At 48.6% G+C, this 26,018-nt stretch overlaps 3 protein-coding genes across 14 annotated transcripts in view; 2 read left to right on the top strand and 1 right to left on the bottom strand.

Annotated features, from left to right (window-relative positions):
* Positions 1-2,430, bottom strand: part of ZMYM3 (zinc finger MYM-type containing 3) — a 34,057-nt gene extending 31,627 nt beyond the window's left edge. Inside the window, exon 1 of one of the 4 annotated variants that reach the window (XM_049827469.1) lies at positions 2,226-2,430. The gene's annotated coding sequence lies outside the window, so the exon portion shown is untranslated. Of the gene's footprint in view, positions 1-1,560; positions 2,202-2,225 lie in introns of those variants that run through there. The other 3 variants (XM_049827474.1, XM_049827471.1, XM_049827470.1) reach the window with 3 other exon arrangements.
* On the top strand, positions 1,719-2,585 carry LOC126050378 (collagen alpha-1(III) chain-like). The gene has a single exon (XM_049828204.1). It carries the CDS (start codon positions 1,719-1,721, stop codon positions 2,583-2,585), a length of 867 nt encoding a protein of 288 aa, XP_049684161.1.
* Positions 2,586-2,635: 50 nt separating this feature from the next.
* NONO (non-POU domain containing octamer binding) lies at positions 2,636-26,004 on the top strand. 9 transcript variants are annotated; one of them, XM_049827242.1, is made up of 12 exons: positions 3,677-4,005; positions 4,254-4,428; positions 6,926-7,146; positions 8,173-8,474; positions 10,667-10,762; positions 11,819-12,015; positions 12,293-12,377; positions 14,102-14,204; positions 15,424-15,466; positions 16,091-16,200; positions 24,357-24,453; positions 25,098-25,141. In XM_049827242.1, exons 2-12 carry the CDS (start codon positions 4,263-4,265, stop codon positions 25,124-25,126), a joined length of 1,449 nt encoding a protein of 482 aa, XP_049683199.1. In that variant the 5' UTR covers positions 3,677-4,005; positions 4,254-4,262; the 3' UTR covers positions 25,127-25,141. The 9 variants fall into 9 exon arrangements, with proteins under 9 accessions (XP_049683194.1, XP_049683196.1, XP_049683195.1 ...); XM_049827243.1 differs by lacking the exon at positions 25,098-25,141 and adding an exon at positions 25,915-26,004 and having other exon boundaries at positions 3,678-4,005; XM_049827237.1 differs by lacking the exons at positions 3,677-4,005; positions 25,098-25,141 and adding an exon at positions 2,636-3,285 and having other exon boundaries at positions 24,357-24,686.
* The last annotated feature ends 14 nt before the right edge of the window (positions 26,005-26,018 follow it).

Genomic DNA, 26,018 nt, shown 5'->3' with positions numbered 1-26,018 from the left:
GACAGAGCTATGCCCTTATCACCAGCTTTGATCCAAGGACAGGCAGGGTTAGGTGAGAAAATGCAGATTAAAAGTTTTCTTGGGCAGTGCAGCAGCAGAGAGAAAGAAGTTACAGTCTAGAAGAAGACCCATGGCTAAAGCACAGCAGGAGGAAAAGGGAAGAGCACAAACAAAGCAGCTCTCATCCTCATCAGAAAGAGACTCCAGGAATCATTCCCCAGCACTCAGCTGAGCACCCTGTCCCCCACTATCTCCTGACACAGACCACGTCCAGCACTGCCTCTGCCCACACAAGCATATCCAACTGCCAGGGCCTTTTCCCATGCCAGGCACATGCCACAGTCACCTCCCAGCCTCACTGGTGCACACCCTGCTGTCCGGGGCCAGTCCTGCCTCCACCTCTGCAAACCACACGACAGGGACTGATGCTCCCCAGGGCACCTCACTGGCCACAGCCCGGCCTGGTGAGGCTTCAGAGGATGAGGGCTTTGCCTCCTCCGGCGGCACAAGACAGCTTCAGCCGCACGGGGCTGCACCTATCTCTTGCAGGGCCTGATTCTTGAGAGTAGCACATGGTGCCCTGGGATCCACAAACACACTCCAGGCCTCGGGGACACCCGAGCCCTGCTCGGGTCCAGACCCACCCCACCCATACAGGAGGAAGGTGGACAGAATGGTCGGCCAGTTCACAGACGAGCATCTGCGTTTTTTGCAAGCTCCACAGACTTTGTTACTATGTGTAGTGACAACAGCATAAAGGCTGCGTTGCTCAAAGCCTCTGCCCAAGATGCAGGGAGAGGTGAGCCGAGGAGGGTGCTGGGTGCTGGGGCTGAGCACCGGGTGCACAGCAAGCTTCCGGGCAGCTGAGTGCCAGGGGGAGGCTGGGGGCTGTATGCTGCCGCTCCGTGGCGCAGCTCCCCACAGCAGGGACAGGCCCCGCTGGGGGGGGTGCGTGTGTGTGCACCGGGGGATGGGGCAGGTCTCATGAACCACAAATCCCCGGGCCCAGCCTGTGCCCAGGCACCGATATCGCAGGGGGCACAGCCGGCCCCGGGCCTCCCCCCATTCCCTCCGTGCCAACCAGCACCGGGGCGGGGGCCGCGCGGTGTCACACTGGGGCCTCCCCCACCATACCGTGGGGGGGCCCCGAGGCCTGCTCCCCCCAAGCAAGGGCGAGGGTCGCACCGGGGTGTCCCACGTCCCAACCGGGGAGGGGGGCGGGGGTGGCGAGGACTGCCCCTCCCCCTCCAGCAGACATGGGGACGGTGCCGCATCGGGGTGGGGTCCCCGGTACCCTCCCCCCGCCGCAGGGCGCCCCCAAGCGGTTGTCACGGGGGAGGGGGGGAGCGGCGCCGGCCCCGCCCCCTCGCGGAGCTGTAGGCCCCGCCCCCTCCCGCCAGGCGCGCGCCCCGCCTCCCATCCTGTGGGGGGGCCCCACCCGCCCCGCCCCCCACGGGACCCGCGCCGCACGCGCCTGCCCCGCCCCCACCCGCGGGGCCAAGCACCGGCTCCTCACGGGCGGGCGCCCCGAGGCCGCCCCACGCCGCGCCGCCGCCCCACCTGCGCCTCCCGCGCAGCCGTAGGGAGGCGCCCGCGGCCCGCGCCGCTCGTACCTGACTCCCCGGCACTGCGCCGCCCGCTCTACCCAGAGCCCGGATTTGGGTCGCGGCCCCTTTAAATGGAGGCGCCGCTCGGAGCCCTCAGCGCGCTGCAGCCCGATGGGGGGCGGGGGCAGCGCCCCATTGGCAGTGCAGAGCGAGGGACGCTCTCCCATTGGCCGCGGCGGGATCTGGGCTCGCGAGACTCGCTTGCAAGCGGCGGTCTCGGAAACGCGGAGCGGAGCAGCGAGCCCGGGATCGGCGCAACAGCCCGGACTCCGCCGGGCGGCCGGAAAACCCGGAACGGATCAGCGTGGCGGAGCGGAGCCCCGCGCACAGCCATCGCGGAGCCGAGCGCGGGCAGCAGACGCACCCCAGCGGGGCACGGCGCGGTGCTGGGCGGGGGGAGGCGCCGTGCGCGGCGGGGGGCGCGGGCCAGAACGGGGCGCCCCAGTCCCCGCCGGTGTCCGCGCGGCCACCCGCAAAGTGCGGAGCGGATCGCGCGGAGCGGGCTTGCCACCCCACTACCCCCCCCCACCCCTTAACCCTCTCGGTGCCTCCTCGCGCGGTCCGGGCCCCGCTGCCGCTCCGGGGAGCCCGGCCCGGCCGCGCCGCCACAGCCTCTACCTGCGCGCGGGGGGAGCCGCCCGGCCGGGTCCAGGCGCCGCCACCGCCACCGCCTCCCTGGAGCTGGAGCGTCTCCCCGGGGCGGTGAGTGACAGCGCGGCCGGGCGGGGCTTCCGCGGGGGCCCGGGATACGGCACCGCCCCCAGGAGGGGCTACCCTGGCTGGCGCCCGCCGCCCGCCCCCGGCACCCCCGGCCGCCGCCCGAGCTCCCCTCCCCCCATCCAGGCCCCGCCCCCTTGTGACCCCCCCCCCCCCCCCGACTGCCCCCCCCACGGCCCCCCACACACCGCCGGCCTCCCATCCCCCAACCATGACAGCCCCCACCCGTGCTCCCCTCCCCCCCCGCGGCACCCCCTCTAACGGGCAGCTCTCCCCCACCCAGCCGTGGGCCCAGCCGTGCCCCACCCCCCGCCCCGGGAGCTTCACTCCCGGCGGGTCCCGGGCCCCCTCCATCCCAGAGAGGCACCATTCCCCCTCGGCCTCCCCAACTCCCCTGGGGGGCTCTTCCATCTTCTCCCCCGCCTGCTTTTTTGTCTCTCCGTGGGGAAGACGGGAGGGTGCAGGGGGCTCAGCGCACAGCGCTGTGGCCGGGCGGGGACGCCGGGGCGACCTCCCGCGCTCCGGGGACGGAAAGGCAGGTTTACGGCCTCAGGAGGGGACGGCGGAGTTGCGGAGAACTGGTCGCACCGCCGGCTGCTCCCCGCTCCGGGAGGGCTGTGAGCTACCACGGGGCTCCCGCGGCCGGGGAGCAGGCTGGCCAGGGGCGCGCCGTAGCGCTCACGGTGACGTGCGACGGGACACGGAGGGAAACGTGAGGCTTTATTAAAAGGCGGTGAGATCAAGCCCGCCGGAGGCAGGTAACGACCACGCTCCCGCCGCGCCCGAGACTCCAAGACGGGGCGCGCGGGCGGGACCCTTCCTGGCACTCCGCAGCCGCGGGGGGCAGGGCTTCCGCAGGCCGGGTTCCTCCTTGCCGAGCCAGCTGCCCTCCCGCAGCGGGGCAGCATCGGCCCGATGGTGAGGGCTGGCGGGGCGGCGGGAACGGGGTCCGGAGGACGAGGTAAGAGAGCGCCCGCGGCTGGACCGGGAAGGGAGCGGGCACGGGGCTGGCGCCCACCTGCGACACCCTGAAGAGACCCAGGCGACGCGCCGGCTCTCCCGGCTCTGCCCGGGCCCCAGTACTTACTGGCCGTAACGAACGAGCAGAGCAGGGGCGGAGAGGCCGCGCCACGCCGCTCCCGCCACTGGCCCGGGGGGGGGGGGGGGGGGGGGGGGGGGAAGAAGATGAGGGGGCAGTGCCTGAGAAGAGCAGGATGAGCGCGCGGCACGCTCAGTACCCGCCGCTGTCTCTTTAAAGCGCGCGTCCCCCGTCGCGCCTGCGCGTGTGTGGTCGCTCCCGCCCTCCCCCAGTGCGCCTGCGCGCTACGCTCCGGCGGTTCGTTAGGCTCCTTTGTCCCTCGCTTGCGTCTCACCCAAGCCTTATGCCCGCGGCGATGATGGGCAGCGCGCGCGGGGGACTACTGCCGCTGCTGCCGCGCAGCCAATGGGCTGCGCGCGGAGGGCTGCTGGGGCGGCTAGTCCCGCCCCGCCGCGGCCGGGATGTGAGTGGCGGCGAGCATGACCAGTGGCAGCGCGGCGCTGGAGGCCGCGAGGCCAATGGGAGCGCGGCTGGTGGGTGCCTGGTTAGGCTGCGCGAGTTCCGGCCGCGCGCGCGCTCCTCTCCGGGCTGCTGCGGGGTGAGGAGGCCGCGATCCGTTTCGGCGCCGGTGTCCGCCACCAGGTGAGGTCGTGGTGGTGGCAGGACCGCGGCTCGGCTCCGCTCCGCCGCGGGGCGGGCGCTCTCGGCCAGCCACCGCAGCTAGGGCTCTGCCGGGGCCCGCCGCGGCCTGCGCGCTCCGCCCCGCCGCCACACGCGGCCGCTTTGGCGGGCGGGTGGGCCCCCGTGAGGCGGGGCCGGGGGCTGGGGGCCGCGGGCCGGAGCCGGGGTCGAGCTCCGGGCCGCGGCCGACCGGGCGTGTCTGCATCTAGGTGGGGAAGATGCAGGGTAACAAGAGCTTCAACATGGAGAAGCAGAACCACACTCCGCGGAAACAGCACCAGCACCAGCAGCATCCGCCGCCGTCCATCCCCGCCAACGGGCAGCAGGCCAACAGCCAGAGTGAGTCCCGGGCCCGCCGCGGGGGACCGCCCGGCCCCGCTTTGGGTAGGCGTTGAGCGTCGGCCCTCTCTGCAGAGGGTAACTTAGGGTCCCGGTTAGCTGCCAGCCCCTACGGGTGCAACAGGTCTTGGTGGAAACAAACTGAACCTGCTCTTTCAGTTTAAAACAATAAAAACTCAAGTTCTTAAGCAAACCGCGACTTGCATTCGAGGTTTGCCTTCAGTAATCAGGTTTTTCCATTGTTGGAGACGGTGGTTTGAATTGCAGCTGGGTTGTTTTTTGGGTTTTTTTTGCTCAATCTGCTAAAAGATGCATGCGGCTCCTGTAAATTTGGCTGCGACTTGTTAGTAACTTTCTCGTGTTCCTGAAACTGGGTAGTGACGTAGAGGTACATTCTTTGTCTCAAGTAAAGCTCACTTTTAAAGAGTTTGGAAATCTCTGAATCTTTAACAGTGTTTCTGTAAACCTTGCAAGTACGAGATGACCTGTTTTCCCTTGGCTCTGTTTCCTTTTTTTTCCCAGTCATAACAGATGGCTGGCTTCTCAACACAGGTTTTCTTAAGTACTAGTGAAATAAATTTGCTATCTGTAAGGATACAGTTGTAGTAAGAACGTTGTTACAGCAATCTGCAGTCATCCGTTAAGACTAAATTTTTACGTGGGAGGGACCAGGAGATGCCCAGCTTTGCTTAATAATATTTCAGCATTCAAGTACCAGCTGACATTGATGATGGCTATTACTCTGGTTTGTTCCTAATCAGTGTGGACTGTAGCTCTGTTACTTGGGATACAGAAGGGGTGCTTATGAGCTGAGACAATATGCATTAATGGTTTCTAGGACCTTAATTGATCTAACTTGATAGTTTAGAAGTACGGTGCCAAGGCATTGCCGTTAGCATTTTCGGAGAAGTGCTTTAGTTATATTAGTTGTGGTTTTTTGTGGTTTTTTTTTTTTAAGTTTGGACACTTTGTTCAAAACAAAAGTGTATAGAAGCCACATGTGCACTTTGCGTGATTGTTCTGCAGTTTTCCTGTCAAAGTTGCAGGTTTAACTGTACACACACATGCAGAGATACTGGGCTAGTAGAAAAATAACTTTGTATTCTTATTAGATGGCCCTGTTAAACAGGCTCCTTATCAGCTCATAGAAGAGAATAGACAAGGGTGGCAGACCAGTCCATTTCCACTTAGGTTGGAAACAATACAAAACAACTGTATTGTGGTGTTCTCACAGGGATCAGCTTGTAGTGAGTGACTGTATTTCAGATTCCTTTGAGTGGATCTACTTAAGGCAGAACAATGATAGTGGTATAACTCTGCTGTAAGTCCCTCCTAGTGTATTCACAGGCCTTGCATTGATCCCCAAATATTTCTGATAATGGTGTGAAGAAGTTCACAAAACAAAACTCTTAAGTACCATTGATGTGTGAAGTAGATAACTTACTCTCACTACTCTTCTATAGATATATCATCAGTCTTACTTTTTTTAGTGTTAGCTATGAAGGTGTGCTTATTATAAAAGAGTTGTCCTTCCATGGCTTGTATGCGTTGTCTTTGCATGGATAGCCTTTCCTGGTTAGTGCCATGCTTTGTAGCCTGAATCAAGCCACTCCTGTTAATAGTTTATTTCATATGTGTGGCCATGAGGTGTGTCCTCTGCAAAGCAAAGGAATCACCTTCTATGGTTTGTTCTCCTGTGTGGGGAAGTTCTGTATATGTTTAAGAAAATGGAACACAGGAAAGTAAAGCTATGATGAAGCCATCTCTTTGTCTGGCATATAGTAGAGCTTCCAGAATTGTGCTGGATTTTTGCTGAATTAAGAGTTAAAGATTGTATACGCATGTGGGGATTTGAGAATGTTCCTTCAATTTGTCCTGTTTCTTAAGTGCTAGGTATAGCATTACTTATTGAGTATAGGTTTTTGTAATGAACTTTGTAATTTTTCTGAGGTCTCACCTATATGGCTGGTTTTTTTGGGTGGTTTGGGGGTTTTTCCCCCACTGTTTTCACCATTCCAGTCTTCTCTCCAGCTTGGAACCCAAGACTTGAGAACCCAAATCCTGTCTCATAGAATGACAGCTATCTCAAATGTTATCTGTCTGGGCAAAATATCCTCTTGTTTGCATATTCTTCTAGACATCTGGGGTTGTTGGGGGTTTTCTTGAGTAAAAATCCGGTTGCTGGCCAAGCTGTGGCTTTTCTGTAATAGTTCAGGTTGTAATAGCAAAATCCTGTATTGTGACTACAGTTGATTTTGTAGCAGGCCAGATCTCTAAAACTGAGTGAAATCTCTCATGTTATTTCAAGCTACTGTGTTCTTCTTTTCTTCAGTTCTAGACTCATGTTAATGAGCACTAAGGTCCAAGCATGTGTTTTCTTTAAAAAGAATAGGGGGCCATTCTGAAATAAAATCCTGTTGTTGCTGTAGAGATGGCTGGAGAGGTTTGAGACCGAAGTGAGTGGGTGGTGTTACCTATGTTATCCTATGTCTCTTATGTTCACTGTGATGAAACCTAATAGAATTTATCCCCCCAACTGTAGAGCAGCTGTGTACCTTATTCCCCTCAGATGAAGGCCTGACTATTGACCTGAAGAATTTCCGGAAACCTGGTGAAAAGACCTTCACCCAAAGAAGCCGTCTGTTTGTGGGGAATCTGCCCCCAGATATTACAGAGGAAGAGATGAGAAAGTTATTTGAGAAGTATGGCAAGGCAGGTGAAGTCTTCATACACAAGGACAAAGGCTTTGGCTTTATCAGGCTGGTGAGTGACTTGCTACCATTGGGGTGTTTTTGTGGCGATGACTGACATTGGAGGAGTATTGCTAATTGAAAGTAATAGGTGTTCAGATATGTTGCTAATAAGCCTTCTGTTGATTTTAGTAACCTGGAATAGGGGATCAGCTTTTACAAGTGGTTTGTCTAGAGCTTGTTATGAGAAGGAATGTGAATTCAGGCAGCTTGTGGCAAGATTTATGAGATATCTGATAAAGTTATTCTGAGGTTAGCTGATAGAAAACAGAAAGAAAACATGAACATAATGCTATTATAGACAAGATGGATTTCCATTTTCTGGAAGGGTGTGAACATGGAATTTCTATTAACATAGGTTGTATTGCAGTATTACCGGCTTGATGAATGCTCTTGAGGTAGGGGATCTCTAGATGATCATGTTAAAGCATGACTAGGAGGAAGGTAGCTACCAATATAGAGTAATGGTTCTCAGACTTTATTGGCTCATATACTACCTTTCTGAAAGCCTCAAGGTGAGTGGATGGAGCATGAGGTTCCCACACCAAAGTCTGGGGTTTTTTGTTGTAGTATAGCTGCTTGGTAGCAACTTAAATGAGTGGAAAGGTGTGAAACTAGCATAGGATGTCTTTCATGGATTCTTAAACAATTGGCATTTCCTTTTACCATTATCAAATTTCGTTAGTAGTTGAATTGTTCTTTTTTTAATGTATTTATTTAAAAAGAGGGGCATGCTTTGTAGCCTTAATATAATTATGTTTGATAGATAATTGTTTGCTTAGTTTGCACTGGCTGTTGGATTAAGCTTATGCCTGATACTTTTTTCCCTCCCAAACTATGTACATGCCTATTTGGCTAGAGTCATTGATAATAGAGAATAGCTACTGTTTGTTAGGACACATTTTACCATGCTAGGGGGGGGATTATTCCTCTCTGTGATGTACTCGTTCAGTGGAAATAGACTTATGACTGTTGTGACTGTGACTAGCTGATTCTGTATTGCACTGAGAGTTTTAATGATAACTTTTTTTATCTTCAGGAAACTCGCACTCTGGCAGAGATTGCAAAGGTGGAACTAGACAACATGCCTCTACGTGGGAAGCAGCTAAGAGTGCGTTTTGCATGCCACAGTGCATCGCTGACAGTCAGGAACCTGCCTCAGTTTGTGTCCAATGAGCTCCTGGAGGAAGCCTTCTCAGTGTTTGGCCAGGTGGAAAGGGCTGTGGTTATTGTGGATGACAGAGGACGATCCTCTGGGAAAGGCATTGTGGAGTTCTCAGGGAAGCCTGCTGCTAGGAAAGCCCTGGATAGATGTAGTGATGGGTCTTTCCTGCTAACTACGTAAGTGTGGAGGGTGAGAAGTGCTATACTGACATGTATGCAGGTTGTTGGGTGGCATTGGCTTGTGAGCAATGTTTCTTAACACCAGAGTGGGACAGATGAGATACGGGACAGGAGGTGGTAGGTGATTTGCCCGGGGAGAATTTACTTAGCTTTGTTCCAACAAGAGTGAGTCTGTGCTGAAACTCAAGTCTGAAAACTTTCTTCTGGGAAGCTGCTACTGGGGTAAGTGCATAAAACTTCCCAATAAGGTCTTACTTGATAAAGCCTTCTTAGGGCAAATAAAGCAGCCTTTAAGAAACAGGAGCTATTTCAGAGACCATCCATATCATCTGTTGGAAACAAAACTCAAGTGTGTTAATTGTGCGCTCTGGGTCGCTTCAGAGGAGAGTCTTTGGATGGGATTCTACTCAGCAGCATGCACTGCTGGGGTGGAATGTTGATCCACCACTGTGGGCATGGGATCTGTCAGAGAAGCTGGTCAGATAGATTGGATTGTTTGGAGTTTTCACCATAATAAACTGTTTTCCTTATGCTTGAATATCATAAGGCAACAAAATGTGTTCTTGCATAAGTATGTGAACTAGCTCAAGTAAATTACTAATTCTAGATGTGTTCCACAGAGCATGGATTGTTGCTTTATTAAGAGGGAGCTGGTTTAGAACTCTTGGAAATAAAAATTAGTGGATGTTTTGTATGTATGCACCTAGAGTTTGTGAATAGAATACTTCCTGAAATTGGGGCTATGTTGCTAATTTCTAAAGTAATTTTATAAGCTTTGGGCTTCTCATTTCTCTCTTTCTTGGAAACCTGCGTATGGCACAGCCATACACAAGCATATTCAGTTTCAAAAAGCAGGTGTTTTGTGGTTTTTTTAATACCTTTTTTTCCCCTGAGACTTTGGGGATAACCAGCATAGTGTGTAGTGCTTTGCAGGAGGATTGCTGTTAGGGAGCTTTTGCTGATTCAGAAGTCTATATGCTGAAGAACCATGAAAACAAATTTTTTAAAGTGGTCATGCAAAACTAATCATTACCAGTGTATAACTGAGAGCACCTGAGGGCAGCATTCAATCCTTTTGTAGCTATCAGTGTATTAGATTGTGATATCCAGGACAGCAAACCAGTATGTTGCTTATTTCTAGTTATGGTTTGGTTTTGTTTAAGGTTGTCCTAGTTCACAACAGTAACAGGTAGATAAACTGGTTGGAATTGGTTCACATTGGAAAGTACGACTGTTAATAATGGAATATGTCACCTTGAAGTGAAAAGCTATGTTGTGGATCTTCAGCTGAGGAGAGAGATTTTAGCCTCTCGTATCCTGCCTTCCTGCTGGTGTCTGGGCACTGCTTGCCACTTGGCATAGCATAATCATTTCTCTTCCATTTCCCCAGCTCTGGCAAATGGGGTTGAGGAGCTAACGAGAAGCTGCAGTGCTGCTTTGTGGTGAGGATGAGCAGTGTCAGTGCTGTGGTGGAGAGCTAATTGAGAGGCTGGGGACACTTCTGTTAAATACTTTCTTCTGCACACAGAAACCAGGAGGACAGAAGTACATACGTGTAGTGTCTGTGTTGTGAAGTGCACCAGTGGATTTCTTGGGGGAGAAATTCACAGAGGGCCCAACAGGCACTTACAGAGCACTGCATCTTGGCAATAATGGCACGTGGTCATCTCACCAGGAGAATATGACTGAAGGCTACAGCCAGCAACCTCCAGTGAGGATCAGTGTAGTTACTCTTTGTTTTAGGCAGCTATGAAAAGGCACACAAGGATTTGTGCAGCCCATGGTTGGCCATGTAGCAAGGGAGAAAAACCACATTCTAGGGACTACAAGACTTCATGCTAAGTAGATCCTACTGGAGGATGTCAGGTTTCAGTAGATCCTACTGGACGATGTCAGGTTTCAGTTAAGCTGTTAATTTGAACCAGTAACTGTGACCATTCTTCTTTCAGTACAATTTTCATTTGGGTTCAACTAGGATTTTGATTAACAGTTCAGCTCCTTTTCTAGAAAGAAAGAAAGTGTTCGAAGTGATTTCTGGCTTCACTTTGGTTGAGATCCCCAGCTGCTCTGAATTTCTTTGAGCAGTGCTAAAAGCAGTATTTTATAAGTCCAGACACAGTACACATGCTTTCCTACACTGCGAGCTCATTCTTGAATTTTCTTGAGAGCACCTCATCTTTTCTTTACAGATTCCCTCGGCCTGTTACTGTGGAGCCCATGGATCAGTATGATGATGAAGAGGGACTACCAGAGAAACTCGTCATCAAAAATCAGCAATATCACAAGTATGTGCCTGCCATTGTGACAGGACATGAGACTACCTGTGAACTAGGACATTGACTAGTGCCTCAGTCTTAGGAGGGTGGCTCATAAGTGCTGCTAAAGGTCCTCCTTTTTTCTGTAAACGTGACCCAACTCTGGAAGAATTGCATAAGCTGTTATCTTGCCATGGTTGGCTGAAAGAACGCGGTGGTTTTGGATCCACACTGCTGGATTAGACTGACACCCTCCACATATTCTTCATAAGTCCATTTCAGTTGTTGGAATAAAAAATTGTGTCAGTTTGACATAATGAGATCCCCTTTCTCAGATGAGAACCTGAAGCAAAGACTTAAGTTACTTGCTCCAGGTATTATGGAAAGTCTGTAGAGGAAACAGATTTGAACCCACAGTGAAAATTTAAGAAATGATGTGAATAGCATTAGGAAATTGTAGAGCTATCCAGGTATAAGGCCATGGTCTTTGAAGGCTTCCCAGTGTAAGTAGGTATCATGTGATCTGAGCAGTGAGATTTCGTAAACCATGCGAGCTCATGAATTTTTCAAGCAAGGAAGATGAGAGCTTCAGGAGCTGGGAGGCTGCATTAGGAACAGTCATGTGCTCCAGGTGCAGGAACTGCAGAGATTAGTGAAATAAACACACGCATTTGGGCAGTGTTTGTTTCTAGAGTGGATTTGTCCATAAGATGTGCAGCAGGAGCAAAGACTGTTTCTTCCAAGAGTTTTCTAAATGTCTTTACCTGGAATCTTTTGGTGTCTTACGAAAGTAGTGTCATTGCTTGTTATGGAGGAGGACAGACACAGTTTCCATGTATAATTAATCCTGCAGGAGGATTCTGCCTAAGTTTCTCATTTCAATAAGATGATTCCTGGGGAGCAGACAAACTGGTATCTCAGGAATAGCTATTTGTGAGGAAATAGAAGACAAAGTGGTTCCTTATTTGTTGCACTAAGAAATGCATTTCTGTTAAAAGGATCTGCCATTGCATTTAACACACAAATGTATTTTTCTTGGAGGACTTGCTCTGTTGAAGCATTTAGTAGCTCTTCTTTGTTTGACAGGGAGCGTGAGCAGCCTCCTCGATTTGCACAGCCTGGCAGCTTTGAGTATGAATATGCCATGCGCTGGAAGGCTCTAATAGAAATGGAGAAGCAGCAGCAAGAACAAGTAGACCGCAACATCAAGGAAGCTCGAGAGAAGCTGGAAATGGAAATGGAAGCAGCTCGCCATGAGCACCAAGTTATGCTCATGCGGCAAGGTACCAATCAAAGATAAATACAGTATTAGAACGTGACCTTGCAACATCCAGGTGTGGGTAGCTCAGTCGACTGGCTAGAGCCCGCTGAAGGTGAGCCATGGTGTAGCTGCTTGACTCGTAACCAAGCACGGTAGCAGCAAATGAATGGAGAGATATTACTGTATTGCTGGTGGTTCTGTTACCTTATTGTTTTGTGTGTTATGGTTCTAGTTCAGGAATTGAGAAGAGGTGGCATGGGAGATGAGTTTGATTGGGGTTTTACTGTCATCTTTTACAGATTTAATGAGACGCCAGGAAGAGCTGAGGAGAATGGAGGAATTGCATAACCAAGAAGTACAAAAACGTAAACAGCTGGAACTCAGGTAAGGGGACAGGTTATGAAATGCTGTAAATTCATAATATTATGGAGTGAAATGCTTCTTCAGTGCACCTAATTGTTCAGTGTGACAATTTAATTACTATCTAAAGTGTGGCTGTTATTTTGGGCCTTTTTGTTCATAGGGAGAGTGTACAGTTGGTTTAAGATGGAAGAGTTAGAAGTTTCTTCCGCTGATTAGTATTTGGTTTTTTTACAGTTCTGTGTCTGTTTAGCTCCTTGACCAAGGCAGATAGAAAAATCAGAATATGTGCAGTGATTCAGTGGTGTTGTGGTTTAACCCCAGCCAGCAACTAAGCACCACGCAGCCACTCACTCACTCCCCCCCATCCAGTGGGATGGGGGAGAAAATCGGGGAAAAAAGAAGTAAAACTCCTGGGTTGAGATAAGAACGGTTTAATAGAACAGAAAAGAAGAAACTAATAATAACACTAATAAAATGACAACAGTAGTAATAAAAGGATTGGAATGTACAAATGATGCGCAGGGCAATTGCTCACCACCCGCCAACTGATACCCAGCTAGTCCCCGAGCAGCGATTCCCTGCCCCCCCACTTCCCAGTTCCTATACTAGATGGGACGTCACATGGTATGGAATACACCGTTGGCCAGTTTGGGTCAGGTGCCCTGGTTGTGTCCTTTGCCAACTTCTTGTGCCCTGGCTGGGCATGAGAAGCTGAAAAATCCTTGACTATAGTCTAAACAATACTGAGCAACAACTGAAAACATCAGTGTGTGTTATCAACATTCTTTGCATACTGAACTCAAAACATAGCACTGTACCAGCTACTAGGAAGACAGTTAACTCTATCCCAGCTGAAACCAGGACAAGTGGCTTCAGTGCTGCAGGTTGTGAAACCCCATTCTAGCATCTGTCTTTTCGTTTGAGGGGTAACTTAGTCTCAGAGATTTGTCTCTCCATTCCAGCTCTTCTTGTCTCAGGTTCATTTTGAGAAGCTCCAGGAAGAACTCCAGACTACTTTTGTAATAGAGGCTTGAGAACTGTCTGGCTTGTATGCATTATATTGCATGTAGTCAGCATGTGTTTGGGAGCTGCTGTGTACATAGAATCATTTAGGTTGGAAAAGACCTTTAAGATCATCAAGTCCAACCATTAACCTAGCACTGCAAAGTCCACTGCTAAACCATGTCCCTAAGTGCCACAGCTACATGTCTTTTAAATACCTCCAGGGATGGGGACTCAACCACTTCCCTGGCCAGCCTGTTCTGATGCTTGATAACCCTTTCAGTGAAGAATTTTTTTGTAAAACCCAATCTAAACCTGGCGTAACTTGAGGTTGTTTCCTCTAGTCCTATCACTTGCTACTTGGGAAAAGAGACTGACACCCATCTTGCTACAACCTTCTTTCAGGTAGTTGTAGAGAGCGATAAGGTTTCCCCTCAGCCTCCTTTTCTCCAGACTAAACAAACCCAGTTCCCTCAGCTGCTCCTCAGGAGACACACACATGGGTGTGCTCATGTTGGCTTTTATAATGAACTCCTTAAAATTGACAGTGTTGGGAAATGTCTTGGTGTGCATATGTGTTTCTGTTTTTGTCATGAGGAGGTACCTAATGTTTTAGAGCCTCAGCAAAGTAATATTCTTAAAGTTGTAGGTTTCCAAACAAGACCCCTTAGGCAGCACTGCAACACAGTGATGCGAATGGTTGGTGTATGTTCTGCTGAGCATCCTTGGGCCTTTTTTTGCAGGCAAGAGGAAGAACGTAGGCGCCGTGAGGAGGAAATGAGAAGGCAGCAAGAAGAGATGATGAGACGCCAGCAGGAAGGCTTTAAAGGAAATTTTGCTGATGCGGTATGAGTGCTTCTACCTTCCCATTACATCTGGACACTGACATTAGATTTTTGCTTTTCCACAGCACGAGGCTTTCTGTGAATGCTTAACTTCTTGGTTGAGGGACTCTACATCTTTAGTGCATTCTGCCCTAAATTATTGAATGCTTCCAGTCTTAAAACAATTTAGTCTGGAAAATATAAATACCCATTTACTGTCCCACTGCTGTTCACAGTGGGACAGTAGGACCCTGTGACCCTCACTAGCTGTCTTGCTGTTCAGAAGAATATATGCTAATTAATTTTATTCTAACAGTAACAAAGATGTACTGTCCTGAAGTATTGCTGCAGAACCCCATTATGGTCATATGCCCAGCTATATCTCTAGCCTGCAGTCTGTCTTAGTCATGCTTAGATGAAATGATGACAACTTGAGGCACTGCTGCAGGCATGGTAATTGCTTGTACTTAAAAGTCAGTTGGTCGAGTATTTTCTTGTAAGATCTGTAGTAACCTGCCTTTTAATAGCAGTATCTCTAGTTCTATAAAGAACTGTCTTACAATTCATTTCCAGTCCCAGCAACTTTCTATTGTGGAGGCAGCTGTAGTGATATCAAGGTGGTAATAGTGACTTCACATGATAAATAGCAGTACTGAGACTACAGATGAAGTGAAATCTATTCTTCAGTTCCCACTGTGGAAAAAGTAGTACCCTCACTGAAGTGAGGAGGTGCTCCTAGCTTTGCAGTGAGATGATCTGTGGTGTGTCCCCTATGCTCAGTTAATAAAAGAGAAATTGAACTCACTGTTATTTTAATGCAAGTGACCCAGTGCTGCATCTTCATGTAAGCTTGCATTCCTTTCAACAAGAAAGATTTCTTAGCTATGCTGAGGAAGTAGCAAAACTAATTCTATCTAATGTGTTACTGCTGCTCAGTAGATCTTTCTGTCCAGGTATAGGATATCTCTTTATGCTGCTGTTTAGTAAAATCTGCATGCGCAGCTTGCTGCTAGTTGGTTTACTATGATTGTGAAAAACAGTCTTTCAGAATGAGATATTTTAAATAAGACCTGTTTGTTCAGCAGTTATGTGCAGGTAGCTCAGATCTTATGAAATTTACCCTGGGAATGACTTTTCTACACAGTTTTCAGTAGTAAAACCCTAGAACTCATTGAATTTGTATAATTAAATTTTTTAAAAGGCTGAATTTTCGTCATTTGAAATGAGTGTCTCTTTTCCAGAGGGAGCCACCAGACATGCGAATGGGACAGATGGGCATGGGAGGTAAGAGTATTCTGTGGCCATCTTTGTTCCTATTCGTGCTCCTTTCCTCTTTTACAAAATCTGTACATTTTTTGAGTAGGCTTATTTTATTGGCTTCTTATTTAGAAACTCAGTCATAGTAATCTTCTCCCAGTTCAGTGACAGGAAGCATAACAAAATTTGGGTATGAGGCAGTACTGTACATTTGTGAAAGACTCGGTTCAGTAAGCAAAAGACTTGGTTGAAGTTGCTGTCAGATCCATAGTGTTTCAGAAGTTTGTACTGACACAGAAACTAGTACAACATGTAGTGCTAGACCGTGAGCCCAGGAAACAGTCTTGATTATTGTATTTCCATATTGTGACTACATGATTTAGATTTTTGGGCCACACATATAAGAGCACGTGAAAAGGCAATGGGGGCTTAAGTGGTTAATGAAGGTGGTGAGTCTTAGAGCCTGCTCTGTTTTCCAATAATACTGGAATGCAAGATCAGTTTGTCTTGACCTAATAGTGCAAAGATATTTAATAGACTAAGGCTCTGTCCCTGAATATAACACTGCAGGGAGTGTTTTGTGGCTCTGGGCTGATGAGTAGACCCCAGTCGCTGTGTCTGCCAGGACTAGTCTTCAGTTTTCTTTTCCAGGTACCATTGGCATGAACAATAGAGGAGCTATGGGTGGTACCAATGTCCCAGCTGCTGCACCTCCTGCAACTGGTCCTGGAGCTATGATACCTGATGGAGCCATGGGAATGGTAATGTATCTCCATGTGCTTTTTGTGCACGTTTTAAATGCAGATTATGTTGTTTCCATTGTTACGCACTATGCTGCTAAACTTGAAGCTTGTTTGTCTACCTAGACCTGTTGCTTAACTCCTGCTGAAATCTTTAGAAGTTAATCTTGCCTTGATGCTACTTGATAATTTTCAGGAGATTGAGCCAAGTCTAATAACTACTTCCAAGATAGCTAGTGTTAAAACATGTGTTAGAAAGATCTTGGCAATAATATATGGTTATTTTTTAAATGGTGTAATGGGAAGCACTTTGTTGAATGAGAGTGTTTTGATAGTAGATTCTTGCAGACATAAAGCCAAGCTTTCAGGAATGTTCTGTCCATCACCAGTTTTAAAAACCATTATCTCCTATGCTAATAGGCTAAAATGAGTATGCTAAAATGAGTTTGGCTAATTTGCTTGGGAGGTAAAGAGCAAAGAATCAGTGGATGTTACGCTTATTTATTTGCCTTTTTAAAATTTTTACATTTAATTTAGTTTTAAACTTTACTGCAGAACTTTACAATAGACCATGGCTTCTGTGGCATCTGTCATTCCTCTCTGTTGTACAGAGGATCGATCCTCTCACAGTGTCAGCACTTCCAGTCAGGAGCAGAAACAGCAGCAGTCATAGTCAAGTTTGTCCTGAAAGTTCATCTTCCTTTTGCAGTTTATATCAAATGGTCTAATAAACAATTTTCCTGCAAATCTTCCTACTTAGACTTCTTGATCTAATGTGACTGCTACAGCACAGACATCTTTTTGTCATAAAGAACAGTTTTATTTGGCTATAAGCTTTTTACCTAAGTGGTAGGGACAGTGGAGCATCTGAGGTTAAGGGAATGCCTACTACACGAGGAAATTAAGGGATGAAGAAGGTGGAGAGGAATGGAAAGGGGAGCTGAGTTCAGATCAGTATGATGAAATGATACCTCTTAGACCAAAAAGCAATAAGCTGTTTCTCTAATGGCCAGAAATAAGTATAGTCTTTTTGGAAACTATTTATCCTGGCCACGTGCTTTGTTTTAAGAGTTACTGGGCCCATGTATTCCAGCTTGTTATTCATGTAGGGAGCAGTTACTTGGCATGTTTGCTTCAGCTGCTTGGAGTGATTGCAGCGTTCTTCCCTGTCCTACAGGAAGAGTTGGTGATTACTCAGAATTTTTCATGTGTAGGGAAGGGAAAAAGGTAGCAGTGTTCTGTTACTGCTAGTGCCTCCCCTGCACTGCCAGCGAAGTGAGCGTTGAGAGTCCCTGGGACCTCCCCATTGACAATTTTACTGAAGTTTGGGTCTGTGTTCTGTAGAACCAGGCAATATCATTGAGTCATCTACAGTACTAATACCAATTATGATGTGCATATATGTATCGTATTATATTGTGTATATACGTATCAACGCTGTAAACCTGTGGACAAAGAATAAATGGGAACCCAGGAGCCTGGTGTAAAGCAGCTCTGCTCTATGTAGTTACTTAGTCCCTGTCTGGGGGGAAGGAAGAGGCAATGGTTGCCTCCAGTACCTTCCCTAAAGGAAGTACCATGTCCACGCTGAGGACATTCTAGCAGTGGAGGAGGTTGCCCAGAGAGGTTGTACAGTCTTCACGCTTGGATGTTTACAAGACCCAACTGGATAAAGCTGTGACTAACCTAGTCTGACTACATAGTTGGACTAGAGACATCCTGAGGTACCTTCTAACCTGAATTATCTTTTGAACATTTTCTCCCTGCTGGAAGGAAGAGGCTGTGCAATAGCACTAACTCAGCTGGGAAAGGGGAGATCCAAAGGAATGGCAATAACAGGATACAATCAGGGCATAAGACTAGTATTGCAGACTTATTTTGGAGTTGGAGTATTGTGTACACCTGGATTGTGACAGTGCTGTAGTATCAGTATACTGCTCCTCATTTGTATTCAGTTTGGGTGAAGGAATATGGTGTAAATGTGAACTTCTCCTTTCCCAGACTGCATTACTGTCATGCTTCACAGCAGCGCACTAGTCTGAGATGGTGCAAACTGTATTCCAGTATGCTTCAATACAAGTGAGTGGGGAAAGAGACTGGGTCCTGCAATGGTCCTGTCAGTCCAATTTTGGCACTTTGGGGATATTTTTGGTGGGGTGAAGGTTTATAGCAAGGTCAGCTGGCATTGTGGAATCCTGGTAGAATTTGAATCAACTCAAGTGGCTTTTAACTGCCCTTTGTTGTTCCTTGTTTTTCTTCCTGCCTCTTCTGCATTTGTCCTCATTACAAGACTCCACCACCGCCTGCAGATCGCTTTGGCCAGGGTGGTGCAATGGAAGGCCTCGGAGCAATGGGAGCGAACCCACCTGCCTTCAACAGAGGAAATCCAGGGGGTGACTTTGGCCCTAACAAGCGTCGCAGATACTAACAGGATTAAGCTACCCCCTGCACATGCCCCAAAGAGGAAAGGAATCTTGGCAGGCCATACAGGGTTCAATGTGGGGGGGGGGGTATTAAAAATAGTTAACTAGGGCCTGTTTTGGTAAAGCCACTCTAGGACAAGGGGAGTGCAGTCTGACTGGTAAAGGTTTTAGAAAATTTCATGTGGTGCATTCCTATAATTTCAATGTGAAAAATGGATTCTGGGAGGCTGCCATGGTTGTTCAGTAACGGTAAAATCTGGCAAGGACCCTAATGCCTTGACCATTCCAGGTTTCCTATTTGCAGCCGGAGTCCTGAGACTAAACTAGATAAAATTGCAGTATGTCTTGGCATTTTTGTAGTGTAGTGTACCTTGCTTAAGAGCACAGGGAAGTCTCTGGAGAACTAGGGCAGCACCTGGGTACTTTGCAGCTCCCATTATTCTGTAAATTTATATAGTTCCAAATGATCCGTCATGTAGTGATTTGGGGGAGATTTTATGTTCGTTTATTTCTTTTTTCTTTTTTTTTTCTCCTAACTTGTAGTTATTCTTTTTATCTGGACCATCTGTTTCTTTGAAGTAGTTGACTGTCATGTGCAGCCCGAATGGCTGGGAGGCTCTTGTTTGGATGGATTTTTTGATAACGTGTTGTATTGCTGTTTATTTTTACTGGTAGTAAAGTACAATCTATTGGACAAAGATACTGTATCTCATGCTGAAGATCTAACTGAAACAAATGTTTGTATAATCTTAACCTTGCCTGTCTTTTGTGTAGAAGTACTACAAGATTTTTCATTTAGTGTAAACTGTTTGAACACAAGCTGTAATTGTCCCACTAACAAGTTTGAGTTTGTCTGAGGAATGTTACAGGAATGCATTATTAAAGTGGATTTTAAGCCTTTTTTATCTGGTGTGTGTATTGGATTTGTGTGGCAGGGTTTTGGTAGCAGGGGAGGGGCTGCAGGGGTGGCTCCTGTGGGAAGCTGCTAGAAGCTTCCCCGGATCCAAGTCAGACCTGCTGTTGGCCAAGGCCGAGCCCATCAGCGGTGGTCATAGTGCCTCTAGGAGAACATATTTAAGAAGGGAAACCTGCAGCAGAGAGGGGAGTTGAAGGTGAGAGAAATCCCTATGCAGAGAGCAAGGTCAGTGAAGAGGGAGGGGAGGAGCTGTGCTGGAGGAGATGCCCCTGCAGCTGGTGTCTGCCCTCCCCAGCCCATGGAGGGGAGTGGGGGAGCAGATGCCCACCTGCAGCTGGGGGAGGACCCCAGGCTGGAGCAGGGGGATGCCCCTGACCAAGCCCCTGACCAAATATAGCTGTGAGTCCATGGGAGAGCCTGTGCTGGAGCAGCCTGTGACTGAAGGACTGCAGCCTGCAGAAAGGACTCACACTGGAGAGTCATGGAGGACTGTCTCCCATGCGAGGGACCCTGTGCTGAAGCAGGGGAAGAGTAAGGAGTCCTCCCCCTGAGGAGGAAGGAGCAGCAGAGACTACGTGTGATGAACTGACCCCAACCCCATTCTCTGTCCCCCTGCACTGCTGGGGGGAGGAGGGAGAGAAAATCAGTGGAGTTGAGCTGGGAAGGGGGGGGGTATTTTAAGATTTAGTTTTTATTTCTCTTTATCCTACTTTGATTTATTGGTAATACATGAAATTACCTTTTTTGCCTGTGACCATAATTGGCGAGTGATCCCTCCCTGTCCTTGTCTCAATCCAGGAGCTTTTAATTATATTTTCTCCTCCCCATCCCACAGGGGGGTAGGAGCGAGGGAGCAGCCTCATGGTGCTTTGTTGCTGCTTGGGTTAAACCACAACAGTGTGTTGTCTCTTCTGTTTTTTGAATAAAAATATGTACATACGGATTGAAGTAAATCAAGCTTCATATTATGGTGCAGAAGTTGCTCTTGCATTGCTTTATAGAGTGTGTTCAACCCCTGAGAATTTTCTAACAGTTCTCCTTGTCACATAATGAATTTTATTTGTGTGTTGGAATGAGACCTTCAACTTCAGCATTTAGAATACAGTAAAGGACATCGTGATGCACCTAGGATGTGTCTATGTTTTGGTTGCAGAAGAGCAAGACACAAGACTTGTTCATCAATTCGTGTCTCACCTGCATAGTACAAAGTTGTCTTGTTTCTGCCCTGTGTTGCAGTTGCCTCTGGCTGGGATGCAGACCTTCCTGCAGAGCTCTGAATGCCTCTGCTGGGGCTGGAAGTGGAGGACTCATAACTGTCAGTGGCAATAGTAATGCTTTATGTGTAATACATGAGGGAATCTGTAGGGCCAGGAGCCTGCTGTGAGTTGTTTTCTCACACTGAAGCTCTTGAGTTGAAACTGGTGAGGGGGGAGCAGAGGGCAAAGCTTAGAAAGAAATTTAGGTGCGAAAGAGGGAGAAAGACTTGCAGCCAAAGAGCAAAAGGAGCTGCCTTACAGACTTGTGAAATAATGGGAAAGGTGAAAACATTTTCAGATGCCTAATGCTACCAAGACAATAACCTTCAAAAATTAGGGTTTGGTCCTGTAGGTACTCTGTAAGTAGGAAAAGATCACTCTGGAGGTTTTATTGGTTTACCCCTGTCATTTGATGGGTTATAATTAGACTGGAATAGAATGATTGATAAGCTGTATCAAAGAGAGACTGCAGCTGATGCTCTTGTTTCTTTTGCTTTGTTTTCCACATTTTAAAGCATCATCACTAGTAGCTGACTTGCTGAGGTGATATGGTGATTATCAGGGGGATTGTGACTTACCTGTATGTACAGTATGAAGAGTTTGGTGATCTTTTTCATGTGGCACATTTGCTAGGATAGCTAAATACTGCAAATCTCAAATAAGTTGGATGCTGACTAACTTTTCTGTTGTCTTGCGGAGAGAATGCATCTGTTCTTGCAGCTTGTGTCTGGAACATGGCTGGCAGACATTCACTAATGCCATGGGTGTTTGGTAAGTACATTGTTTAATTCCAAAGTGTGAGATATTAGGAGAAGAAACTGTGAAGTTGCACCCAGGTGTCTGTATCATCTCATTCTACTGCCCATTGCTCAGCTGGCTTGCTTGTTAGTGAGCAGACAAAAAAGGAAGTCGCTGCCTTAGGGAGACGCCAGAGCTCAAATGTTCAGCAGTGCTCTGCTGCTGCCACCTCAGTCCTATTGAAGTGTAAGATAAAGACAGGTCTGGTTAATGCCCTTCCCTGTGAGAAAAGAGATATAGTAACAGGGTGTGTAAAATCATGGGAAAGGAGGGATTTAGCACTGCTCAAAGTCCATCTAACAAGACCAGTACAAGGTGAAAATTGAAGATTGAGCATCAGCAAAGGAAGAAAACTTAAACTGCACTCTGGTGTGAATGCTAGAGGTAACTATTCTCATTTGCTTTAAAGGAGGAAACTGAAAACGTGGCTGAAGTTCTAGTAAGGAAATTGTAAAGCAAACCATTACTAAGGTTTTCAGAGGCAGGCAGCAGGAGGCAATAGCACCAGGGACTGCTTGTAGTGCAGAAGCATTTAAGGCTGGCCACAGGAGCAAGCAAGGCTGCCTCACTCCAGAGCACTTCCAGGTGCTGGAATCTGCTGAAGCATTTTGGGTTTTGCTGTCAGTGCTTGCACTGCTTGAATAAGGTAGCGAGTGCAGCTCCAGAGGCTGGACTCTGCACAAGCACTGTTGTGATGTGCTGAGGTTTGGCCAGTGTGCAGAAGGGAATGCTTTCCTCTACATGCTTTTCCAGATCACTGGGCTATTACGTAGTTGCAGACTGATGAAGTATTTTGACTATGATGAAGAGACACCCTTGCCTTTTGCTGTCATATCTCATAAGCTTGTTTAAAATGCACTTATGCAGTATCAGTTCATATCAGACCAAGGACTGATGAGTAGTCTGGTTGTGATCACGTTGCTCTTAGCTTTAAACACCTGTCATTTGTGGGCATCAGAGGTTACAACTTGTGCTTTATGCAGCTTCCCCTTAAACAATAGTGATGCATTTGCAAGAATCAAAGATAAATCTGAAAAATCCAACCGGTACATGGGTAAGTTTGTCACATCAAAGCAGAAGACAAAAATGTCCTTTTTTTCCTAGCACAGCGCATCTCTCTAGAAGCTGTCATTTATCATAGAAAGCTACAAGTGGTAGAATATGCTACACTACTTCTCCAGTGAGCTATGTTTCGGAGCTGAAAGAAGGAAGATGTGATTGCCTGTGGCCTTGCTGAAAGGAGCCATCGTTCTCTCTTCTGTCTTGGTCATGGCTCAGGTACCTGCTTGTCTAACTGTTGAGTCACCTGAGTGCCAGAGGTATCCAGAAGGAGAGGAAGAAAGCACGGAGCTCAGCCAGGCACAACACTACCTTTGGGATACTATCTCACTACAGTCTGGCCACTGCTCTACCTGAGCTTATAGTGACTGTGCTTTAAGGGAACAGGACCCTCAAAATGAAAACCTGTAAAACCCCACACTCCCGATCAGTTCGGGCTATTTGGAGCAGCAGGTTTTTATCATGGATGCCAGCTAATGACAAAAAACCTGAGTCTTAGGAGTAGACTGAACTCTTCTTTTTGGACTGATTACTTGTTGGGGACCGAAGTATACTTTTTGAGGAGGAATATTGCATGCAGTTTTTCAGCAGCTCAGCTCCAAGGAGAAAAAATTATCTCTGGAAGCAAGACACTGCCTGAACTACAGGGAGAAAATCCACATCAGCTGAGCAGCTGATTCCAGTTTGAAGGTGTAATTGTTCAGTAAGGCCAGAGTGTTGGGGCAATAGTCCTGTAATAACCCAAGCAGCGGAAGGGCAGTGTTCTTGAATGGAGAGATGAAGATTGCCCACATGCCCATTTCTGATGGTTTTCTGGTCTTTTTCAAACCTATTCTCTGTGCTGTTGAGTACAATCAGTGCAGACCTCTTGGACAACAGCCGGTACGTAACCCCTGAGCAGTGCTGTCAGAAGAGCAGCCGGTCAGAACTTCTGCTGTAGAATTGCTCAGTACATACTCTTGTGGGGAAGATTTTATTTCCCAAGTAATTAAAACATGAATTCCGCCTACTAGCTTTGTGTGGCATACACAGCAGTAATATGTATGACAGGGATTTTCCTTCTCCTGACCAGTCTTTTGTGTGCAGAAGCTACTCCATGCTTTAGAAATGCACTCCCTTCTGGCTGCCCTGGGCTCCTCAGAGCATCCTGGATGACCAAAGGGTCAGGGGTGAGCTGGGTTTCTCTCCCCACAGGCATCCAGCATGTTCTCCCCAGGACTCTGGGGGGCTGTTTTTCACTGACCCTGATTGTTCAAGGGCAAACACATTAAGTTGGGTTTGAGAATAATATGGTCCTTTTTTTCTACCTCCTTTTTTTCTATTATATATCAAGTTAAGTGCCCATAAACCAAACAGGCTTTATTTTTAATTCTCAGCTGGCCCATTCCTTGCAAGCTGTTTCAAAGGTGTAGGTCATGACTGTCCCTGCTTGGCTGGCTCATGTGGTGACTTCTGCTTTACTTGGAGCTCTGCCCTGGAGGAGGGCTGGACTCAGCAACACAACCCTGTGGCCCAAATGCAACTGCCAGAAGCCACAGCTTCAAACTAGACACTGTGTGATGGAGTACAGCATGCTTTTCGCCATCACCTGAACCTTATCTCCTCTTTTTCCTAATTTTTAAAGCACCAGTTCTAGCAGGACCTTGAATCTGCTGGTGGCTGACTGAGCAGTTCCCCTGGAGCTCATCTCTGTTTCATGGTGAATGTCTCGTGTCTGTCTTCCAGGCTGCACCCCCTCACCTTGTCCTCCCTGGGGAGCCTCCCCTTGGGCTGGGAGCTGTGGACACTCCAATTTGCAGTATGTCACTGTGCTGTGTTCCCGGTAGGTTCTGTCTTTTGAGCCACCTCGTTCCATGCAGACATTTGCAGCAGTGCATCAGAGGAGTGAGGGCAGAGCAGTGCTGCTGCTCCTCAGGTGCTGAGGGGGGCTCTGCTCAACTGCAGTCCCCACAGCTACCTGCTGGTCCCTCTGCGATGAGCCTCAGTGTGTGGGTCAGCCACAGCATCCTCTTGGTGTTTCCTCTGAGGCGTGCGAGGTAACCTGAGCTCCAGATTCTCACTGGCATGGAGATGGCAACAGCTGCAGCCTTGCTGACAGCTCATGGAAAGGACAAGGAGATCTGAAACACTATCGCTCTGCTCAGACCCGGGGGACCGCAAATTCCCCTGTCAGAGGGCTCTGCCTGGCCTCCTGGGTCCCAAGTGATCCCTCCCGCATGAGCAGAGGCTCTGGATGCCAGCAGTGGTTTTTTACTCACCTTTGGGACTGTTGGGTCATTTATTGTGTCCTGAGGCACTGCAGTCCTTTGAGGGAGGTATCAGCTTGAAGCCACGTGGCTGGTGCTGATGGTTCCCCGGTGCCCTCACATTTCCTTCTTAGCTTTTTGGTTGGACGTGGGTTTATACATGGGCTACCCATGTATAAGGAGGCCTGATGGTGATGGTGATAAGTGTCCTCCTCTCCAGCAGGGCCATCTTCCTTGCTAATGAGATGACAAAGAAAAGCCTGATGTTGCTGCTGGCCTAGGTGTCTCAAGGTGGGGATGGCAGAACTAAGCTGGAGGTAGGGCAGCAGGGCAGTGTGAAATGAGTCTGGAGTCATCTCCGTCGTGAGCTCCAGAATTTTGGAAAGGGTTCGTCCTAACTCTGGACTTTGGAGATCCTCTTGGGGTGTCAGGAGATCCTGTAGGCTATTGCAGGGGGATTAACCAGGCTAAACAAACATCATGGGACAGGGATGGGGTTACATCAGCCACAGTGGACCCTGGGCAGCTGCTGCCTGCAGGATCTGCCCTTTGTGCTGTCTGATAGTGCCAAAGGCTTATGTCGAACCTGGTTCCTGAGCAGAAACGCTCTCCAGGTGCTGTGCGCTCCAGCAGGTCAGGGCAGCACCCAGGAAACAGCTGCCTTTGCAAACAGGAACAACAAAAAGGAAATAATATTTTTTTAGATGCTTGTAGGAACTAAGTAAAACCTTTGATCTCAGGAGGGTTTCCCATTTGTAGAGGAAAACCCTTGGGTCCCAGAATGTGAGCAGGGAGAGCGAGCAAATCCCTCCTGGGTACAGGTGGCCAACGTAACATTTTGCGTTCTTTTGATATTCCAGGGGACAGATTTCATCCCTGGGTTGCACAAGACCCTGCATCAAAGGATGTCTTGGCCACATGCACTGCTTTGGTCTGTTGGTGCCTCTGTCAGCAGATGGTCTTTCCTTTTGGGGCTGGGGGAGATCAGCACAGGTTTTGCCCTGGGACTCTAGGAAGTCTCTTCCCTTCTTTTTCAGGAAACTTTCAGCTGCTTCTATAAATGCTAAAGAAGCTGAGAGCAGTTGGTCAAGAGGAGTCGCAGGTTGCCCTGAGCGAGCATGAGCACCAGGATGGCAGTGAT

Source organism: Accipiter gentilis, chromosome 24 (assembly GCF_929443795.1).
Source record: "Accipiter gentilis chromosome 24, bAccGen1.1, whole genome shotgun sequence".
NCBI classification, from domain to species: Eukaryota; Metazoa; Chordata; class Aves; order Accipitriformes; family Accipitridae; genus Astur; species Astur gentilis.
This window is presented reverse-complemented; position numbering and strand designations above follow the sequence as displayed.

What these genes read in the sequence shown, in the direction of transcription:
- NONO (XM_049827237.1), top strand. Translation starts at nt 4,263, where the DNA reads ATGCAGGGTAACAAGAGCTTCAACATGGAGAAGCAGAACCACACTCCG. An exon ending in GCTTTGGCTTTATCAGGCTG is followed by an intron (nt 7,147 to 8,172) that starts GTGAGTGACTTG and finishes TTTTATCTTCAG; the next exon opens with GAAACTCGCACTCTGGCAGA. An exon ending in CGTAAACAGCTGGAACTCAG is followed by an intron (nt 12,378 to 14,101) that starts GTAAGGGGACAG and finishes CTTTTTTTGCAG; the next exon opens with GCAAGAGGAAGAACGTAGGC.
- LOC126050378 (XM_049828204.1), top strand. Translation starts at nt 1,719, where the DNA reads ATGGGGGGCGGGGGCAGCGCCCCATTGGCAGTGCAGAGCGAGGGACGC.